At 39.2% G+C, this 21,847-nt stretch overlaps 1 protein-coding gene across 3 annotated transcripts in view; it reads right to left on the bottom strand.

The window, feature by feature from the left end:
* The window catches only part of itga2.2 (integrin, alpha 2 (CD49B, alpha 2 subunit of VLA-2 receptor), tandem duplicate 2), a 105,357-nt gene that overhangs the window by 2,576 nt on the left and 80,934 nt on the right, over nucleotides 1-21,847 (bottom strand). For all 3 annotated transcript variants that reach the window (XM_052010336.1, XM_052010334.1, XM_052010335.1), the window contains exons 18-28: nucleotides 21,603-21,713; nucleotides 21,424-21,509; nucleotides 17,533-17,662; nucleotides 16,008-16,097; nucleotides 15,092-15,168; nucleotides 14,899-14,988; nucleotides 12,272-12,374; nucleotides 9,620-9,730; nucleotides 7,985-8,095; nucleotides 5,474-5,587; nucleotides 3,282-3,368 (exon numbers count right to left, since the gene is read on the bottom strand). In XM_052010336.1, coding sequence (XP_051866296.1) covers nucleotides 3,282-3,368; nucleotides 5,474-5,587; nucleotides 7,985-8,095; nucleotides 9,620-9,730; nucleotides 12,272-12,374; nucleotides 14,899-14,988; nucleotides 15,092-15,168; nucleotides 16,008-16,097; nucleotides 17,533-17,662; nucleotides 21,424-21,509; nucleotides 21,603-21,713 — 1,110 coding nt within the window. The remainder of the gene's footprint in view (nucleotides 1-3,281; nucleotides 3,369-5,473; nucleotides 5,588-7,984; nucleotides 8,096-9,619; nucleotides 9,731-12,271; nucleotides 12,375-14,898; nucleotides 14,989-15,091; nucleotides 15,169-16,007; nucleotides 16,098-17,532; nucleotides 17,663-21,423; nucleotides 21,510-21,602; nucleotides 21,714-21,847) is intronic.

Here is a 21,847-nt window from a genome sequence, read left to right as displayed (position 1 = left end):
TAATTGGAGTTTGTTTGTTGGTACAGTTAATTATTTTAAAAGCAAATCATATCAGGAAAAGTTAAAATTATCTAGATTACTTAAGGAAAGCTGCCAGACTTAAATGGTCAGCAATTTTATACTGCTGTGCATAGGATAGCTGAAAATGGCAGTGGGGACATTTTTTTGTATGTTAGTATTGGCCCACAGTAATAATTTCAAAACAACTACTGCAATTTAAATTTAAATTATCTTTTTCTTGCCAAGTTAAACCAATGTAGAAATGATCTAGCCAAAGACAGGTAAAGAAGTTTCTTTCATTCCTTTATGTTGCTCCAGGAGAAGTAGAACTGCCTATAGGGAGAGCTTAACCCCTGCATATCTCCCCTCTTGAATGCAAGAAGATACAGGTACCTGGTCCCCACTTATGGTAGGGGGGGTGGGAGGGGCCACGGTCACTGTACAAGTTGCTTAGTTTTCTGTCACCTGGTCGCCACTCCACATGAAAGAGATCCCATAGTTAAATAGCCTGGGCCTCACTTCTGCAGTATTCCATCAGGTGAAACCCATCCAATGATTCTGGTTTTAATCACAACAAGACAACGCAGCATATTTCTCAGAAAAAATTCCTTCCACCAACACCCCACCTCACCCCATTCCTCCCAACTGCACACTACGCCTTTGCAGTGGCAGGGCAGGGAGAGAAGTGATGGTAACATGTCCTTGACCTAAAATATCGACTCTGTTTCTCTCCCCATGGACGCTGCTACTCCTGCTGAGTGTTTCCAGCAGTTTTTTTGTTCGGGGCAGGGTGGGTTGTTCTTGAATTCTTTCTTACCCTTTGTTCATTGAATCCTGTTTGTGGCAATTTCATGGGCAAAGCAACGATATATCTTAGGATGAGTTTTTGAGGACACTTTAAAGGTGAAGAAAGAATGATCAAGGGAAGTAGCTTCAAGGAAGGGCTGCAGATAAGTAGAGCCCAATGTCACTGAAAGATATGCCAGTGGCTGAAGCAGAGAAGGAATAGGTGGTGCCTAGCAGGTGATAGGTCATGGGGCTAAAAATGCAAGGTGGTGTCCTGGGATAGAATGTTTATAAAGGTTGTAGAGCATTGACAGTGTAACACCTTGAAGAGACTTGAAGGACAAGAAAAAAAGAATCCAGTGTGTTGAATTGTCAGTGGAATGAGTTAGAAAGGGCTCATGGGTGAGGTAGGCATTGACTGAGGCAGGGTATAGGCAGCAGAAATTTAACCAGATATGAGGATGGAGTGCAGGATATCAGCAAGAAGAGCAGTGAAATAATTTTCCCTTAAAAATCAATGATGTGGCAAGGTTAGGGTAGATGTTTTGGGGATGAAGTAGTTCAAGTTCAATTTTATTTTCATGGGCATACATACCCAGGGTATGGCTGCCATGAAAATTAGCTTTGTGCAGCAGCAGCACAATACACTACAAACACAACAAACATAAATTACATCAACTTAAATTAACATACATAATTTACATGGCAGAATAAACAAAAATAAACATAATGACGTTAGTGCAAGTTGAGAGAAATATAGTCCAAGGCAAAATTTTCAGGTCAGCTCAAGAACCTGATGGCAGTGGGGAAGAAGCTGTTGTTGAACTAAATAGCCCAGATAGCTGAGGTCTTTTTCTACTGGATCCAGATAAACTGATCCAGTCTGTGTGAGTAGCAAGGGTTGCAGAGGAGGAAAGGAAGTTTTTGTAGGTGTCCTTCATCAGTTCCACATAGAATCTCACTGTACGATACAGAAACAGCTCATTTGATCAATTATGTATCACCTAATTTGCTTTTCATTTGTGCCCACATGGGGCATACAAAAGTGATTACAAAGCATTTTGTAATTGAATATATAGAAGGAATGCAAACTGTTTAAAACGTGTTAAGAACTGGGTCCCCAGTGAGTTGAGAGCAAGCGTAGGAATTGGAACCTTGGTGTGATAAAGGGAGGACAGGAATTAGGGAGCCTGGGAACTGTGGTCCCAGGAAATTTAAAAGGAGTATTGAAATTGAAGACCTGTAATGTTAAAGGGAGAGTGGGAACCAGGGTCATGATATGTTAAAGGGAGAGTGGGAACCAGGGTCATGATATGTTAAAGGGAGAGTGGGAACCGGGGCTTCGTGTGTTAAAGGGAGAGTGGAAACTGAGGCCCCGATATGTTAACAAGAGAGTGGGAAACATGTTCCCAGTAAATTTAAAGGGACTGTGGGAACCAGCACCTGGTGAGCCAAATGGTGACCATTGGGATTTCTGAATAGTCAGACAATGGATTATTGTTTTGCTGTACAGATGTTTAACATTGAAATAAAATAATTAATGGAAAAGATCTGCTCTTGCTCCAAAATTGCTGTTTCTTCTGATGTGGTCCGAGATGGTCCTCCTCTGCAAGCTGCTGTAAGTGCAAACATCTTGGACAGCTGATGAAGTCCTGCCCCAACACTCACCAGGTGTGGTAGCTGTCAGTTTTACTAAGGCAATTGAATGGCTGTGAATGTTTTTGAAACTCACAAACATTCAATGCTTGTGGGGGGGGGGGGGGGGGGCTGTGGAAATTTCAAATATATCACTTAAAATATTTCTTTTAACTTTTATCACATAAAATATTCACACTGAAATTTTATATTGAATTAAACTGAAAGGTAATGAAAATAATTTTAGGGTGCAAAATCTTGATCCAAAACATTGACTATCCCTTTGCCTCCACAGATGCTGCCTGATGTGCTAACTTCCTCCTGCAGTTTGTTTTTTGCTCTGGAATACAGCATCTGCAGTCTCTTACGTCTCCATGAAAATTATTTATATAGACTGAAAAAACTCAGCTTTCTCCCAACTGCCAATTTTCCCCATTCAAATGAATGGGGACCTCTGAGGTGCATGAAGTTTAAGCTGGCATGGTTTCTGCAGACAGATTTCCCAGCCCAGGAGCTGGGATGTATGTGGAAATTCATATTCTGCAGGGAAACCTGAGTACGCCCCAGTATAAGCACAACCGTTTGGATGGAAAACCAGACCCAACATTTGATTAAACAGCGGAAGCACAGAAATTAAAATGATGCCATTGAGGTTCAAGAATGCTTAACTTCATATATCATTTTAAAGTCATTGTTTCTGCTTTGCCCAGAAGTATCTTTTACTTTTCTATTCTCCTTCAATAATGTTTAAATTTCTGTTTATCTTATCTGAAGTCAATTCCAATAAGAATTTTGAATCAATATAGAATTAGAAAAGTTGCAAAGGGTAATATTACAGTAGCAAAGTTTAGGACACTCACTGTTAATGTATCGTTTTTGATGACCAATAATTGCTTGTTTGTTGCAATCTGTGCAGATGGAGTCAATGCTATACTTTGAAAGTCAGCCTAAAATAAAGAGTGAAGAGATTGTTAGTAAAGGTTTTTAAAACTGTAATCATTTCACCTGACAGAAATATGTGGAAAAAATGTAATTAATTAAGACAAAGGTAAATGCATATGCAATCCATCTTGGCTTCATTCTGATATGCCCCAGTGTAAAAGAAACCATTCTTTCAGCCATTTAGAATAACTTCATGTGATGTCATGAAATGACTGAGGACATTTAAAATTATAAGGACTGTAGGTCCTGACTATAGTAGTGAAGAATTGCACACCAGCACAGGCCTTGCCGCCAGCCAAGTTGTTCCGGTACAGTTACAACATTGGCATCTGGATCACAATGTGAAAAATTGCCCATTTATGTATAGTTGGTGAAAAGTAGGACAAATTCAATCCAACTAATTAATGCCTAATTAGTCTACTCTCTCCCATTAGTTAAAAGGTCCTGTCAACAGCACTATCAAATGGAACATACACTCCAGTAATCTGCTCATGGATGCCACAGATCTCCTGACCTCATGACAACCTTGACTCCAATATAGACCAAACAACCACATTCTAGAGGTCAGGTGAGGTGAAGGTGACTCCCCTTCACACCAAGGCAGCATTTGACCAATAATCAAGTAGCCCTAGTAAAATTGAAGTCAAAAGACATTAATGGTTCTACAAGGCAGAAAACAAGAGTGTAAAGAAATATGCTCCACTTGCTTGGATGCGTGCAACAACATGCTCAAGAAGCTTAACACTTTCCAAGACAAAGCAGCCCATCTGATTTGCATCCAATCCCCCAGCCGAAACATCCATTCCTTACATCATGACTGCGAAGTTGCTGTTGAATGTACCAGCTACAAAGTGCATTGCAGTTGTTCAACTGGGCTACTCCAAATGTGCCTCCAAAATTGTGACCTCTACAACCAAGGACAGCAGATACGTGAGAAGACCATGGTTTGCAGGTTCTCATCCAAGTCATATGTCATCCTACCTTGGAAATGTATCAGTGTTCTTTCATCATCAGTGGATCTAAATCCTGGAACTCCCCACCCAACAGCACTGTCAGTGTACCCTCACCAAAAGACTGTAGCAGTTAAAGAAGGTAGAATATCACCACCTTCACAGTTATGGGTGGGCAATAAATGCCTGCCTCGCCAGTGAAGCTCACATCCTGAAACATGAATAAAAACAACCTATGGTATGAGTACCTTTATTGATAGCTTGAATTTATACTTTTATTAAACGTACAAAGTGGTGGATTCAGCAACATTCCTTATCTGGTTTCTTTTTTGTTGTATAGATCACAATGTTCCACTAAGTTGATTTTTATTCTCGAGCCATGCTCATATGAAAAAGGCAGTGTGAAGCTGAACCACATTTACTGCTGAATCTTTGCCAGCTGATGAGGTGGCAGAATTGTTCATCTAGTATCAATGGCATAGGTTATGGGGAAGAAAATTAGTTGACATTCTCAGTCCTGATTGCTATGCAACAACCCTTCTCCAATTACATATCTCCACAGCGTCCAGGGAGTGGGAAAATATTTGGTAAAGTAATTATAAAGAAAAGAACTAATAACCATATACAAGATTCATTTTATGAACAAAGATAACATTCTTGTTTCCTGTATGAATTATAATTTCTTGGAAGAAAATTAATGTACATTGTTAGAGAGAGATTTATATACCTTTTATTATAATCATGAGCAGGACTAACTTCAGATATTATAGTTTCCGCATTGCTTCAGAGTTTGAACAGTACCATTTTTAAAAACTTTTTATTGGGGAAGGCATTGTAGATACTGTATGCTTTACACAACTACTTTTAAAATGCCACAGGAAGTGCAGCTTAATAAACTAATTTTATCATAGCTTTAAAATCGTACTGGTCAACTCGCTGAATTAGATATAATGGCTTAAAGTCTGCTTGGGTCCTCCTGATCTCCCATTGTGTCTTCAGGGAAGTACTTATATTAACCATTTGCAACATTTTCAGGGATTTTCATTGACTTTCAACAGAAGTAACAAAGGGAGATCAAGAGAGTTCGACAGAAATACTATCCCATTATATAAACACATTCAGGATAAAACTGTAGCAATGCCATGATAATTGATACTTACATTTATAAATGTGCCCTCCCAGATTCTTGTAGTAATATAGATTAGATATTCTTTGTTCTTTGCAAGATTGTTCATTGTACAAACAAAATTCTCACAATTGGCATTTTCACAGTTCTACAAGAAAAATAAAATTATCCCAGTAAGGTTAAACAATGACATTTTCAGCAATGATTCTTTCTATTAGTGTAAAATAATTGTTATCATTTCCCCAGATGTAACATCATTAATATTGGTCTGCTTACTGCTCTATTTGAATAAAAATGTAGGGTATCAATTATTTTCACCAATGTTTTATTTCTCTCCATTGATCCTGTCCCGAAAGCTACAAGTTGGCACCCTGGAGATTAGGGGTCTCCCATGAAGATCAGGCAACCGACTCTTGTAAGAAATTCATGCTGAGCAGTGGGTTGCAGATACAATCAACTCTGCTTCAATCATTGGATTCTTTAGCACTGATTCTGATGCCTGAATGGCTCTGGTTACTTCCTGCAGTACCACATGGAGAATATACCCAGTATCAAATTGTGCTGCATAAAAGCTATTTTGCAACAAGGACTTAACAGGGAACTATCACTGGAGGAGTGCTTTAAACTTTATGAGACATATGCCAGTTACATGGAAGAACCAGATGTGGTCCATTTACCGGCTACATTCAAGCTGTTGGTTAGCAGCTGACAGAAGAATATTATACAGATGTATCCCTGCCCATTTCCAAACACTTACCCTGCCTTCCACATTCCTGATTAATTGTAAAATGCTGATGCGCATCCATATGGAGCAATAAAGAAGAGCTTTGAATGTCATCACCGGTGGCTCACATATCCTTAGGTCCACAGCAAATCCTATTCACTGACTAATTGTTGCGTTCAACCCTGATTCCATCAAGTGTGTTGAGAAGGCAGATTTTCTCATTACTGCATGACTTCGGTTCCTTCCTTGGGAACTGGGGAATGACAACTTGAACTACCTCTCAGATATTACCTCCATGTCTTTCTGCCTTATGTGGAGGGAGTTCCCTTATGGACTCTTGCTGTGCTGTGTCCACTTCATTGCCTTTTCTTCCATCCTGATGCCACCTTGCAGTGGTCTAAAGTGGAGGGCTCACTATGGAGTAGTTTCCCTTTGCACTATTGGATACCTGTTTTTTTCAATTATCTTATGAACTCCTTGCCTCGCTATAACTGTTGTGACCTGGACAAGACTGTATTACACATTTTGCTAATTGTGGGAACTCGCAACTCCTCTTCCATTAATCTTGGACTCTGCTTCAGTCCAACACTCCAGATCTTAGACTATGAGTGGTGGGGGTTAGGTAGACATGTCAGAGGATCTCCTCATGGTTAGTACCTGGACCCAATGACATCCTATGAGTCTAGGCTTTCTATAATTCAGTGGTTTGTTACTCAAGCTGATTGAATCTCTCACTTTCTTGAAAGTATCCTAATTGTCTTTGAGTAGAAGCCCAAAGTTCCATTGCTATGCTTGTGACCTTTGGTGATGGGGAGTGTAAGGTATACATGATGTGAATAAATCAGCTGATTACTTGAAGATAGTAAAATCTCCAAATTAAATTCAGTGTTAATCTTCCCATATGCTAGATTGCAATCTAAATTCTTCTGATGAGAAACCATCCACTGTGTTCTTTTCTGCCAGACTTGCTGAGTTCTTTTTGTCATTTTTAGTTTTTATTCTAAATTCTTCTGCAAATTCTTTGTTTTCTAATGTTGTCTTCTTTTCTAACAAAAATTACTTACTAAATCATGCAAATATCAATTAGTAGAGCAAAAATGTGTAAATTGACAAATATATTTGCTTAATCACCAGAAAAAAAATGACTTGTTGAATAAACTAAGCAAATGGGGCAATTTGGTGCTGATCCCAGGGACTGTCTCCCAGTTGCCACTTCTGTCATTCGCATGACCATACCACATTTGTGTGGATGCACAGCTACCAATGCACTGATGGCATCATCACCGCTGCCTTTCCATGAGTTGCAGTGGTGCAAACTGCACCTTGACCACAGGTAGCAAGACCTAAGACCCCAGCCACATGTCAAAACAGTTGAAGAAATTAAAGAGTTTGCAATTTATTTAATATAATAATTTAATTATATATATATCTTTAAAAATACTCAAAACTGCCATTACTTTATTGAATACATAAATATGTTGTGAAATGAAAAATAAACAAAAGATTTAACTAAATTTATCTTTCAAATGAAGCTTGGTGACCCTATCCAAATAAAAGGGGACAGGCTAGATGGGCCAACTCTGGTCAGTGTAAAACTGAGAAGACAGATAAGGTATATCTGACCCTTGGCTTAGCACCTCATGAAATGTCCCGGGGGTGTTCAGGCATGAAATTCTGGTATGTGCAGCCATGTCCTCTGCGAATAGCAGGTAGTTCTCGACAGAACTGCACTAATCATCAGTGTATTTCAGACCAGTAGTTTTACATCCTGCCAAATGTCAGCCAAAGAATAGTATGTTTAGTAATAAGATGCTAACTTACCAAATCTTTCACATTCTCGAGACGTTCCTTTATAAAACTTGCAGAATAAGGAGAGCGTTTGATATTCAGTTTATCTACTTTTTCTCTTAAGTCACAAATGAAGTTGTTTTCCTGCAATTATTTTGAAAAGAGATCTCTGAAATGAATGATCAAATACCGGTAATTATCCTTATTTACTCTATGTTAGCCTCTAATGTGAAAGGTAATTCATAAAATAAATAAAAAGTGATGGCTTTTTTCTGGGACCTATGGTTTAGTTGTTGCATTGTTGCAATAATGGTATAAAGAAAACTGTTTAGATCCTTTCTGATCACCCATTCTATTCTATTGCTAAACTTTCTTAAGCAGATGTGATTATGAATTTGTATTCCCAGCACAAAGTAATGTCTGCCATCAGACATAAGTTCACTTTGATCCCACCCAACTAAATATCAAGGGCTCTTACAGCATTCTCCATGAGCAATCCAATTGATTACATTGGACAAGTCACCTTCAACCAGAAAACTAAGATAGGGCATTCTTTTTGGGCATTCCCTCAGGTTTGAGGAAAACTTGCTGTCACTCTGTTCTGAGGAGTTTAAAATACCCCATGCTTGTATTCTTTTAACATGGGTTGATCATTTCACACCAGCTACCACACTGACTTTATAGGAGTGAGGTTTTAGTCCTGTGTCAGGGGGGCCTAAAATGATTGGTGACTGGCTCCACTGAACAAACTTACACAGATTTTGCATACATACTTGCAGACATGGAGACATACGGACACATACGCGTATGTTCTTGTCTATATCCTCTTCCTTGGCCCTCCTCTCTCACACTCCTCTACCCTAACCTTCTCTCTTCTTTAGTTCCTGCTCTCCTTACTGCCTCCCTCCACCCCCTCACTTACATCTTCCTTCACCAACCTCACCCTGACAGTTCCCCCTTCATTCATCACTCTCTCTCAACTCTCTTATTGTATACACATTGGGGCAGTGTGAGAAATAGATGTTTTCAGTGACAAAAACTACAGAAAACTATTAAATGCACAGACAAGCATTTATTCCATTGATGAAAGTAGTCAATAATTTATTTATATAAGTTTTATGTATGGCAACTGTGCATACATCTGACTGGACATAACTGGAAAGCAAATTTATCCAATGAGAAGAGTTGTCAGAGTGATTGAAGATTAATGGAACAATATGGCTCATGATCTATTGGATCTTATCTGTGTAAAGTTTGTTCTGTCAGATCATCAAATATCATCAAGATTGTGCTGGTCCTAGGTGTCCCACTCCCCCCATCCCAAGTGAATCTTACTGCATCTACTTTGTCAGGAATCAATCTGTTATACGATGGAGTTAATTTTGATTTGGGATGATGAAGTAAAACAGAAAAGTTGATTCACCTCCTCACTGTACATTTACCCCAACTGCATTCCCACTGGTCAAATATTATTATTATCGACAATACATTTTTTCCTCAAAGCACAAGGAATTTCATTACTAAAATGGGTAGCGATTGGATTTTCTTCCCTTTGTTTTGTTCTTCATACAAACTTAAGTTGAAGCTGTTACAGGAAGGAGTTTAATGGTGTTGAAAAACTGATAGATAATTATTACTTTTTACATGAGAAGTATGAGCATGACGTACCGGAATTGTGTTTACTCCAGTGAGGTACAAAAGTTGACTTTTGCCTTTTGTGGTTACTGGTATCTTAACGGTAACATAGGCAGTCTGAATAGGGAAATGTCCAGTATTGACCTATAAAATATAATGTTTGTGGATTAGTTGTGTCCTCAGTTGTAAGGTTTCCATCATGTGAACCTTTATAAATAGTCTTGCTTCATCACTGAATTAATAGTCACTTGAATGCCTTTTGTACAATACTATTATCACATAAAACAATTTCATTTGTTGCCCGACTAGACTGATTTTCTGTTTCTCTAATTATCAATTTAATGGAATTAGCTAGAAGTCATCAGAGGGGAACAGATTTTTCAGTCCAAGTAGTATCCATTGGAACATCTTGGGGTTAACCACTCATCCAAGTGGTTTAACTAGTCCAGCCACTTCAACATCACAGCTACAACAGCAGTATACTGCAAAAAATCTTAATCACTAAATCTCAGCATAGAGCCCATAAGCATTGTATGGCACAGAAACACACCCTTTTGCCCACCATGTCCATGCTGACTTTTTTGCCCATCTACATTAATCCCATTTGTCTGCATTAGGACCATATTTTTCATGTCTTGCCTATTTAAGTGTCTGTCTGATTGCCTCTTAAATGTATCATATCCACTATCTGTATGGTTCAGCTGAAAAGTTTGATGGAATACTCATCCAACACCTGGATTGCCAGAGCTACAAAGAAGCACAAGATGTTCGGTGCTAACCCTGATGGAGAAATAAATGATCTTTGTCTGTCCCATTGAATTCAACAATTAGCCTCTGCGTCAGTGACATGCTACAACTACAGTATGCCCTATCAACTGGATACATTGCAGCAATTTATCCAAATTAATTCAGCTGCTACCTCCCCAGTATCTCCACCACTGAGCAATGACAGAGGCCTCACTCATGTGAAATTACTGTCCCCTTGTAATTGCTCAGCCTGCATAATTCCTCATTATTGTAGTCTAATAGATTGTTGTGGGAAAGTGGAATAAAGGGATATATTAGAAGACATGGAACACGAATTAAGATTACTGTTCATGTGATAGATAATGAATAAGGATTAGCTGGACTAAACAATATTATTCTGCAGAAAATTTTATATCATCCTATGAAATTCTCTAGAATACCACAACAAGAGCACCACTATGAGAAATATTATAGTGGTTCAAGGAGACGGTTCACTTATGTAGGGATGATAATAAACTTAGGAGATGCAATATCTCCCACAATAAAGGAAAACATCTTGTTAAAGAGATCTTCTGATTGATAGAAGGGAAATATAGCTTTCACCAGGCCTCAACGTTATGTGGAGACATAAGTGACTGCAGATGCTAGAATCTGGAGCAACACACAAGAGTGTTGCTCAATGTTATGTGCTGTGCCTTGGTTCGGTGGTGGAAATCTTAGAAGGTCATGGGTTCAAATCCCACTCCAGGGAGGATAACCTGTGTTGACATCTCAGTGCAGTAGAAGGATTGCTGTACTATAGTCTTCCTAATGAGATATGGCTGCCATGTTATTTATGGGACCTTAACCTTTGGACATTGGCTTTCATGTCTGCCTACATTACAGTTTTGATTCACTAGTAATTCATTACTTATAAGGCACAGTTGGATTCCCTGAAAATGTGGCAAGTATAATAAAACTGCAAGTTCTTACTTTAATCTTTTTAAAATCCTATGGCCCTTGATCAAGGTATTTGAAATGTTTCATTTTTTGTGTTTTCCACCAGGTTGCTCATTATACACCAAATTTCCCATGTCAAACCTCTGCCATCTGCACTCTGTCCTGTATTAAGTGCTAGTCTCTAATTGTACCTGTTCTGGTGAACTTCACTGGTTCTGCAAATCCTTCCATAACCTTCCACACCTCTTCCAGATTCTCCATGCAGGCTTTCTCCAGCTCTCTGACCTATCTTGAACTTTGCCCTCCATGCTTTTCCCTTTAACTCTCATGGACCTTTCTCTTTAATTCTGATGGCAGATGTTTCTGTTGCCCAGACCCTAACCTTCATAACTTGCAGCTTCTGTTTCAGCTTCTCAATGCCTTTGTAAGGGCTTACATTTCAGCAGTATTGTTGATTATCTTCCACTACAGGTTGACACCTGCTTGTTTCCTTCATGAAGCACCTTAGAATATTAGAAGGTACTGCAGGCTGTCCCTGGGTAATGAATGGATTCCATTTTTGCAGCTGTTGATAAGTCAATTTTGTCCGTAAGTCAGAAAATACACAGAAGCCACTTGATATAGTATCCATATCTTTAGTATTGTAATGAATGGCATCAAAAGCATATCAGACTGAAAATAAAGAACAATTACTGAAAGCGGAGAAACAGAGGAAACTAGCTCTGCTGTTCGTAGGAATGAACATATATACATACGTCGGATTTTTGAATTTAATAATGTTATGGGAGCTCGTTCGTATGTAGGGGTGTCCATAAGTCAAGCGTTCGTACCCCAGGGATGGCCTGTATCTAAATAGAAGTATTTGAAAGGTCACTTGAGTGAGTAACTGTTGAACTGCCAGGTATATTCCATCCCGAATGAAAAGAAGGGAACTTGTTGAAGTTTGAAGTGAAAGAGCCATTCAATGTGCAATAGGGTACAAGGAACAACAAAACTTACTTTGAGTGTAATAACATATTCTGGACCAATATCCTTAAAGTCTTTGATTATTTTTGGAACCTGTTTATCAGGATGGATTTCATAGAAATTTATGTTGGTGGATCTGTAAAAATAAAAACATTTAAAATTGTAAAGACTGGGACATAAAGCCATGTTACAAAAAATAAACTTAAATTCATGACTTAAATTCTGATATAGTCATGGAGAGATGCAGCACGGAAACAGGCCCTTCAGCCCACCAAATCTGTGCTGACCATCAACCACCCATTTGGACTAATCCTACATTAATCCCATTATTTTATTTGCCCCACTTTCGCATCAACTCCCCCCAGACTCTACCGCAAGGGGAAATTTACAATGGCCAATTAACATCAGAACCTGCATATGTTTGGGAAGTGGGAGAAAACCAGTATGCCTGGAGGAAACCCATGCGGTTATAGGGGAATGTACCTTGAGGTCAAGATTGAACCCAGATCTCCAGAAGTGAGAGGCAGCAGCTCTACCAGCTATGCAATTGTGCCACCCTCATTCAGTTTTCATTTTCTGATCAATTATTTCAAAGAAATAGAGAAATACAGAAAATAACAGGAGTAGGCCATTCAGCCCTTCAAGCCTGTTTTGCATTTTAATATGATCATGGCCGGTCCCCTGTCTCAATACCATACTCACACTCTCTTGCCTTACCACTTCATGACATTTGTGTCTAATCAGATAACACAGACTGCATTCTATTATCACACAAATGTTTTCTTTTCAAATGTGTATCTACAATTAAAGCACATGCCTAACTTAAATCAAAAGAGTGGGCTGAATAAGCCAATTTGATGTTATGCTGTTTAAGTCATAATAGATAATTCATTAGTATAGAAACTTATGAGATTTCAACAGTCAAACACAAGTGGCTTGGGGTGTATTAGAATTTAACATGTTGAATCTCAAATCAAGCTCCAAACTGTCCATTTCTGGGTTTGTCTATGGGTGTGTAGCGAACCTACATTCAAGATGTGGGTTAGCAATTTAAATTGGAGGCACAAGAGAATGGAGGTGCTGAAATCTGGAGCAAAAAATAAACTGCTGAAGGAACTCAGTGGGTCAAACAGCATCTGTGGGTGGAAAGGAATTGTTGACATTTTGGGTCCGTCAGGAGTGGAAGGACACATGGCTGTAGGAGTGAGTCTTAGTAAGAACATGAAGAGCAGGACAGCAGTAGAAACCACAAAGGGAGAGCAGTTATAGACGGTCTCACAGACCTCCTGTCAGAGTGAGGAGGAAAACGTCTTCAAAGCTGGCATGTGTTGGTAAAGTAGACTCTACTACTTAGCGAGTCTTAGTAAGAACGTGATGCTGATGCAGGGTCTCGACCTGAAACATCGACAATTGCTTTACCCTCACTGATGCTATTGGACCCACTGAGTACCTCCAACTGTTTGTTTTTTGGGGCAGATTTTCTACCTCATTGTCAGCACTTCTATCGGGCTTCCCTGTGGTCCTTCAAGAAATTGAGAAGTCCCACACCAATGATGGCTTAAGTTGGTAGCAGCATCACCTGTTCTGTTGGTATGTGTTGGTTGCCTTTGTTCAGGACTGTGGAATACTCATGGACCTGTCCCAGCTCTCAGGCCCATTGAAATGAATGGGCAGAAAAGGCCTGGCAGTAAACTGTAAGCTGACCTTTTTATTTGATTTAATACAATTAGTTTAAATGTATTTAATTGTTTTTAAATGTGAGAGTGTTTCTTTTAATGTTTGTGGCTGTTGGACAAACTGAATATCTCAGCCTCAATATGTTATTATGAGCAATCATTAGGGAAATATCCTCCACCTGACATTCTTCAGTTACTTCAGCAATGACTTGCCCTCCATCATAAAGCTAGAAAATAAGATGCTTTCTGATAATGTCACGTGTGTTCAATTCCATTCACAACTTGTCAGCTAATGAATCAACCTGTACCCATGTGCGGCAAGACCTGGACAATATTCAGGCCTGAGCAGATAAGAGTCAAGTAAAAATCAAGTAACAATAATTATGCATATTTAGATGCTGGTTTTGCCAATGATTTCCACTTTTCCTGTACGAATGCCACCAAAGAGAACTTTGGTTTCACAATATTTAGCCGAAGAAAATTTATATTTCTTTTAGACCAGATGTCAAATAAATGACCTAACTGCTCAGAAGATGTGGAAGGTTTGAGAGAAATGGTGGAGCAATAAAATTGTTTGTTTTTCATTATTATGTAGATAATTTTGGCAACTGTTTGGCATTGTTCTGGAAAAAGGTGGATGCAGAACCATTGAAGTAACAGAGCAGAATGTTAGATGGGAATAGTGTGATGAATTGCAGCCACAATTGTAGGCAAGACTTTAGGTTGGTGTATTTTACTGTTAGCGTAACCTGATTAAAAAGATTGAAAGTGGAAGTAGCGGGAAAAATAAATCCAGATTTAAAAATTGACAACAGAATTAAGAATGGAGATGATGAGATGGGATGTAGGCTGGGTTAACAATGGAAAAAAATATTCTAACCTGATACTCTTAATTTTGATGACCACAAACCGTTAAAAATGTAATTAAATGATAATGGAAAAGAATGCAATTAGCATTTCTGAACAGCTCTTCAAGCTCCATACCTTGAGAAGAGAATTTCAACATCATATTGGACGGTAAATTCAACTCTTGCATTATTGTCAAAATCGGTTTCTGGTTGTTCAATACTTTCGCTATAAAGTAAAGCAGCTGTATTATTAAAAATAGAAAAATAGAAGCAATAATACTTTTTTAAAAAATTGTGAACTTTTTTGTATTATTATACACTGTGTATACCTCACAGCATGGAAGATCACATATGTATCCCTCTTTGGTTCATTAAAGTTAAAATCAAAATTGATATCAAAAGAGACCTATGAAAGGAAGAAAAGTGAGACCATATATTTAATTCTAGCTTTTCTCTGACATGTTTAATCACAGGAAAATGCAATCTTGAAACAAATTTTGACTCAAGAATAACAGTAAAAGTGAAGACTAGACATTGGGACAGTTTAAGGCTTGAGAAAATTTCATGAATTGAGCAAGGCTAGCACATTGGTACTGAATTCTAAATATTGCTGTTTGGTTAAAAAGTTTTCAGTTTGCTCCCTGAGGATTATTTTTCCAGGAAGACTTGCTGATATGGAGCTGGTTTGTTGTACCTTCTGTCCTGCTGTACGTTCTGATGCTTCTCATGTTCCTCACTCCCTTCAAATTCAAATCCTTTCTTTAAGGTTATTGCAAAGCATACCACGCTCATTGTTAATTTAAAATTTTATTCTGGGACAAGCTGGTTTTTCATTGTCCAGCTTGGTGCACCTGGTCACAGCTAAACTCATTTGGGTTGGGAGGACAATAGGATGTGATTAGCCAGTGTTAGAGAAGATGAGTGAAATCTCCCAGGACCAACCCAACCAAAATCTTTTATCATTCAATACTTCTTTATTTCTCACTTTTTTAAGTCTTTCTAATGTCCTTCTGTTTGGGAGTGCCTTTTTATCTTGGCACCTGAATATTAAGAGATTGAAGCTTTATCAATATAGATTTTCCATCGGTTTGGTTAGTTTGGTGTGCAATGCAATCTGTGTAGACTTAGCAGCTCAATCCTATGATCCTCGATTTGCACAAAAATCATATATTACATCATTTAATTTCATGTATGTGGTACTAAAGAATTTATAAATATTTTAAATAAATAAGGAAAGAAAATCACCTTATCTCCTCCTGGCAAGAATGGGTGCCCAATGTCACAAGATACTGACTGAGGGTCTACAATTAGACATGAAACTTCAGCATTATCAACCTGTGAAAACAAAAAGTTAAATGCACTTCATAAAGTTTAAGTATATGCACTTGTCTCTCTCTCTCTCTCATTTGACATATACAAAATAGTTATCTAATACTGTCTATATCTATTTTGAACAGCTATAAACTCTACTTCTGTCTAGATTTCACTATTTTTCATGGAAATTACTTCACTATAGATAACAGGGCAAATTTGGAAAAGAATAGAACTTTGCCAGCAGTTCAGGACAGGTCTCTGTCACATTTTACACATCCTTATCTGAGTGCTCTTCAGGCACACTGCAATCCAGACAACCAAAAATAGCTGGGGACAGAATGTTTGATCAGATGGTTTCCCTTAAAGGGGTCCATCTATTTAACTTATTTGGTGTTCTTGGCAGAGAAGTCGACAAATCTTCACAAGTTCCACAATTGCACAGTGGAAGCATGTGGAAAGCACTGTTGATACTGAGTAGCTGGAGATAACGTTGTAGGAGGGACACCAAAGAAATGTAGTTAGGTTGGAGGCTGATTGTTCACCTTCTATGTGAGTGCAGATCTCAGCATGGATGGAGAGGAGGGTGGGCATTTCCTCACTGGAGATGGCCTTTTCGTAACAGTCATGTGGCAGTTATTGGTATTGGTTAGACTATTGTTTATCATTAGACTACTGTTTATTGACCACAGCTCTGCCTTCAATACTATAATTCCAAGAAAACTCATCACCAAACTCTGAGACCTGGGGCTCAACACTTCCCTCTGTAATTGGATCCTTGACTTTCTGACCAACAAACCGCAATCAGTGAGGACAGGCAGCAACACCTCCAGCACGATTATTCTCAACAATGTTAGTTGTTACAGATGTGCCAGCCTCTCTGTCCAGCTCTCCACTCTATCTTCCTTTCAGATGATTCATCAAGCTCACTGAACTGAGTTATGGAGAGAGGCTGAGCAGGTTGGGACATTTTTCCTTGGAGTGTAGGAGAATGAGGGGCGATCTTATAGAATTGTGTAAAATCATGAGGGGCATAGATAGGGTGAATATGCATAGTCTTAATCCCCAGGGTTGAGGAGTCAAGAACTAGAGAACGTAGGGTTAGGGTGAAAGGGGAGAGGTTTAATAGGAACCTGAGGGGCAACGTTTTCACCCAGAGGGTGGTCAGTATATGGAATGAGCTGCCAGGGGAAGTGGTTGAGGCAGGTACATTAATAGCATTAAAAAGGTACTTGAACAGGAACATGGATAGGAAAGGTTTAGAGGGATACGGGCCAAACGCGGGCAAATGGGACTAGCTTAGACTGGAATCTTGGTCGGCATGGACCAGTTGGGCTGAAGGGCTTGTTTCCATTCTCTATGACTCTATGACTCGAAGCTCAAGCGGAAAGGACAGACATCTACCCTGGCATTTTTATTGCAGATTTAAAGTACTATATAAAGTAAATGTTCTACTCACTGATGCAAAGAAGATGTTTTCAGAAAACTGTATGTTGACTTTAGCATTAAATGCATTTTCCTTCTTGTTCACTGTCTCTACATTAATTGTTATCCGTTTGTTCTTGTTGCTAACTATATATGGTACTGTTCTGTTGGTAAGAATAAGAATGTATTCATTTAATTTTAGTATACATTCAGGGATGTCCAGTGCAAAATGTAAATTATATTCAAATAAATACACAGAAAGTTCAACAATAATTATTATTCAGAGAAGTGATAATTGGCTTTCCTTATTGTATCCCAGAGTTACACCAATAAATACATCTTAACAAAGTCACAAATTCACAGCCATGTATATAAAGAAAATATTAGAACATAGAACATAACAGCACAGTACAGACCCTTCAGCCCATAATGTTGTGCTGACCTTTTAGCCTACTCTAAGATCAATCTAACCATTCCCTCCCACATACTTCATTTTTCTATCATCCATGTGCCTATCTAAGAGTCTCTTAAATGTCCCTAATGTATGTGCCTCTACCAGCACCCCTGACTGCGCATTCCATGCACCCACCACTCTCTGTGTAAAAAAAAACTTACCCCTGATATCCCCACTGTGCTTTCTTCCAGTCACCTTAAAATTATGTCCCCCATGTTAGCCATTTCCACCCTGGGACAAAGTCCTGGCTGTCCACTTGATCTATGCCTCTTGTATGCCTATCAGGTCACCTCTCATCCTCCTTCACTCCGAAGAGAAAAGCCCTAGCTCGCTCAACCTGCAGGATGCCTTTCTGCAGCTGTGATACTGTCCCTGATTAGCAATACCACTCTCCCACCTCTTTTACCTCCCTCCCTGTCCCTTTTGAAACATCTAAACCCTGGAACATCCAGCAGCCATTCCTGCTCTTGTGCATCATAAGACATGCTCTCCGACCCAGGTAGCATCCTGGTAAATCTCTGCACCCTTTCTAAAGTTTCCTATAGGGTCAAACATATCCAGATCCCTCTGCAAGTGGTTTCTAAACAACCTCCACATTTCCATTGTGCATTTCCCTGAGTACATCTGCTCCCAATTTACACTCCCAAATTCCTGCCTAATAGCATAATAATTCCCCCTCCCCCAATTAATTACTTTCCCATACTGTCTGCTCCTATCCCTCTCCAAGGCAAGGGTAAAGGTCAGGGAGTTGTGGTCACTGTCTCCGAAATTGTCACCCACCGAGAGATCTGACACCTGACCAGGTTCATTGCCTAGTACCAGATCCAGAATGGCCTCTCCTCTAGTCGGCTTGTCTACATATTGTGTCAGGAATCCTTCCTGGACACACCTAACAAATTCTGTCCCATCCAAACCTTTTGCACTAAGGAAGTGCCAATCAATATTAGGAAAGTTGAAGTCACCCATGACAACAACCTTGTTATTTTTGCACCTTTCCAAAATCTGCCTCTCAATCTGTTCCTTGGTGTCTGTGTTGCTATTGGGGGGGGGGGGGGGGTCTGTAGAATACTCCTAATAGAGTGATTGCTCTCTTCCTGTTTCTGACTTCCACCCACACTGAGTCAGTAGACGATCCCTCCAGGACGCCTTTCTGCAGCTGTGATACTATCCCTGATTAGCAATACCGCTCCCCCACCTCTTTTACCTCCCTCCCTGTCCCTTTTGAAACATCTAAACCCTGGAACATCCAGCAGCCATTCCTGCTCTTGTGACAGCCAAGTCTCTGTAATGGCCACCACATCGTGGTTCCATGTACTGACCCATCAGTTCATCACCCTTGTTTCTGATACTTCTTGCATTAAAATAGACACACTTCAATCCATCCAACTGACTGCAATTTTGCCCAATCAAATGCCTATCCTTCCTCACAGTCTCTCTACAAGCTGCATCAACCTGTACACCAACTGCCCCATCCTCTGACCTATCACTCGGGTTCCCTTCCCCCTGCTAAACTAGTTTAAACCCTCCATAACAGCTCCAGCAAACCTGCCCGCAAAGATATTGGTCCTCCTCCAGTTCAGGTGTACCCTGTCCCTTTTGTCCAGGTCATACCTTCCCCGAAAGAGATCTCAATGATGAACAAATCTGAAACCTTGCCCCCTGCACCAATTTCTCAGCCATGCATTCATCCTATTCTTACCCTTACTGGCATGTGGCACAGGCAGCAATCCAGAGCTTATTACCCTGCTTTTCAGCTTCCCACCTAGTTCCCCATATTCACTTTTCAGGACCTCATCCTTTTTCTGATCTATGTTGTTGGTACCAATGTGGACCACTACTTCTGGCTGCTCACCCTTCCCTCTTTAGAATATTGTTTCACTACCTTGTTGATATCCTGTTTATTGGCCTTGGCCCTGGCCCTGAGACTAGTTTTCAAAAGAAGTGAAGAAAATTAATGAACCAAAGTTCATTATTCCAACAGTATGGTAATCTTTCTAGGATTAGCCCACAAAATAACTAGATGAATGGATTTTAAATTCACAATTTGCCACTGTGGAATTTAAACAGTCTCTGGGTTGTGAAGCCAATACCAAACCTCCTATATCCTATTAGTTTATAAGCAATTAGGTTTTATATTTGTTGTATTCATTTTTAGAACATAGAACAGGAATAGGCCCTTTGGCTCACAAGGTTGTGACAAACTAATTAAACTAATGATGCCTAATTAAACTAATCCCTTCTGCCTGCACGTGGTCAATATCCATCCATTCTCTGCACATTCACGTGTGTATCCAAGAGCCTCTTAAATGCCTCAATCATATCTGCCTCCACTTACCACACCTGGCAGCGCATTCCCCCACTCCTTGTGTAAAAAAAACTTGCTCTGTACATCTCCTTTGAACTTTCCCCCTCTCTCCTTAAATGCATGCCTGCTAGTATTAGACATTTTCACCCTGGAAAAAAGATACCAGCTGTCTACTCTATCTATGCCTCTCATGATTTTATAAACTTCTATCAGATCTCCGCTCAGCCTTCACTGCTCCAGAGAACACAACCCTAGTTTGTCCAACCTCTCCTTATAGCACACACCCTTTAATTCAGCTAGCATCCTGGTAATCCTCTTCTGCACCCTCTCCAAAGCCTCCACGTCCTTCGTATAATGGGGTGACCAGAACTGAATGCAATACTCCAGATACAACCTAACCAGATTTTTATAAGTCTGCAACATAACTTCCTGACTCTTGAACTGAATGTTTTGACTAAAGGCAAACATGCATATACCTTTTTGTCCTAAGTGTTGAATAACTTCATATTGAATAGATTTTGAAGTACCGTTCCAGACCCAGATCCCCAATTGTGATTTTGCATCGTCTCAAAATAAATGATATTTTAACAGCAAATCCATCAAAAAAATAATTTTAATGTCAATTTAAGTATTTACTTTAATGGATGCTCAAGTGATTGATCATTGGCAGGGGGCAGGTAGAAGTAGAGAAGGCCCCAGAAATAAAAGATGTTTTATTTCATTAGGACACGGAGTCATGGACCAACACTGTGGATCTCCTAGTATTGTTTTTGGAAGGTAGACAAATATTCCATTGTTGTGAAGAATGCTTCTAGGCTTGCAGCAATGGATAACAATGCTTCTGGTGTTGATCAGCCATGAGGCTGGCCCACCTTGTGAGACTGTCTGGGAAATGCAAATGGTGTGAAACTTTGAATGTGAAGTCTGGACATGTTTAATGCCATTTGAGGGCATCATCTCTGGCTATCATCCACAGGAAAATCAAACTTGTCATCATCGGAGTGCTTATTCTTAAAAATTTAAGAATACAAGGGAACTTCAAAGCTATCAATGCAAAAGAACATGTTGGTCTTCCCAAATTAATATTGACATTTTTGTTTCTCAATAAATACTAAAAGAAGTAGGTGAGCAATTTCAATGAATTGCATATAGATACATATTCTCACCTGATGCTGGGGTTAATAACATGAACTTTAATTGCAAGATCGGTTATGCATTCTTCATCTTCACCACAGTCTTTGGAGAATGGAACCTACATCAACAGTATAAATGAAATACTAAATTTTGTATTACGTAAACAATTTATTATCTACTAAATCAAAGTGAGGTGTTTCTTTGAACTTACAAAATACTCCCTGGATCTTGCTGTGTAGACATCAAGAGTGGGCCCAGCTTCAAGTTTTTGTGGATCGAAGTCTAACCGTAGATCAATTGGGTTAACAATATCTCCAGCATCCTCATTTAAAAAGATTGACAGTCATAGTTAGAATACATCTAGCATTGTGTGAAATATTCTCTAAATATGCAGAAATACATGACTAATAATAAAGAATTGTAATTCTTAGTAGAATTATAGTGCAGAATAGTGGC

Source organism: Pristis pectinata, chromosome 2 (assembly GCF_009764475.1).
Source record: "Pristis pectinata isolate sPriPec2 chromosome 2, sPriPec2.1.pri, whole genome shotgun sequence".
NCBI classification, from domain to species: domain Eukaryota; kingdom Metazoa; phylum Chordata; class Chondrichthyes; order Rhinopristiformes; family Pristidae; genus Pristis; species Pristis pectinata.
Note: the sequence above shows the minus strand (reverse complement) of the source record. Positions and strands in the feature narration are given on the sequence as shown.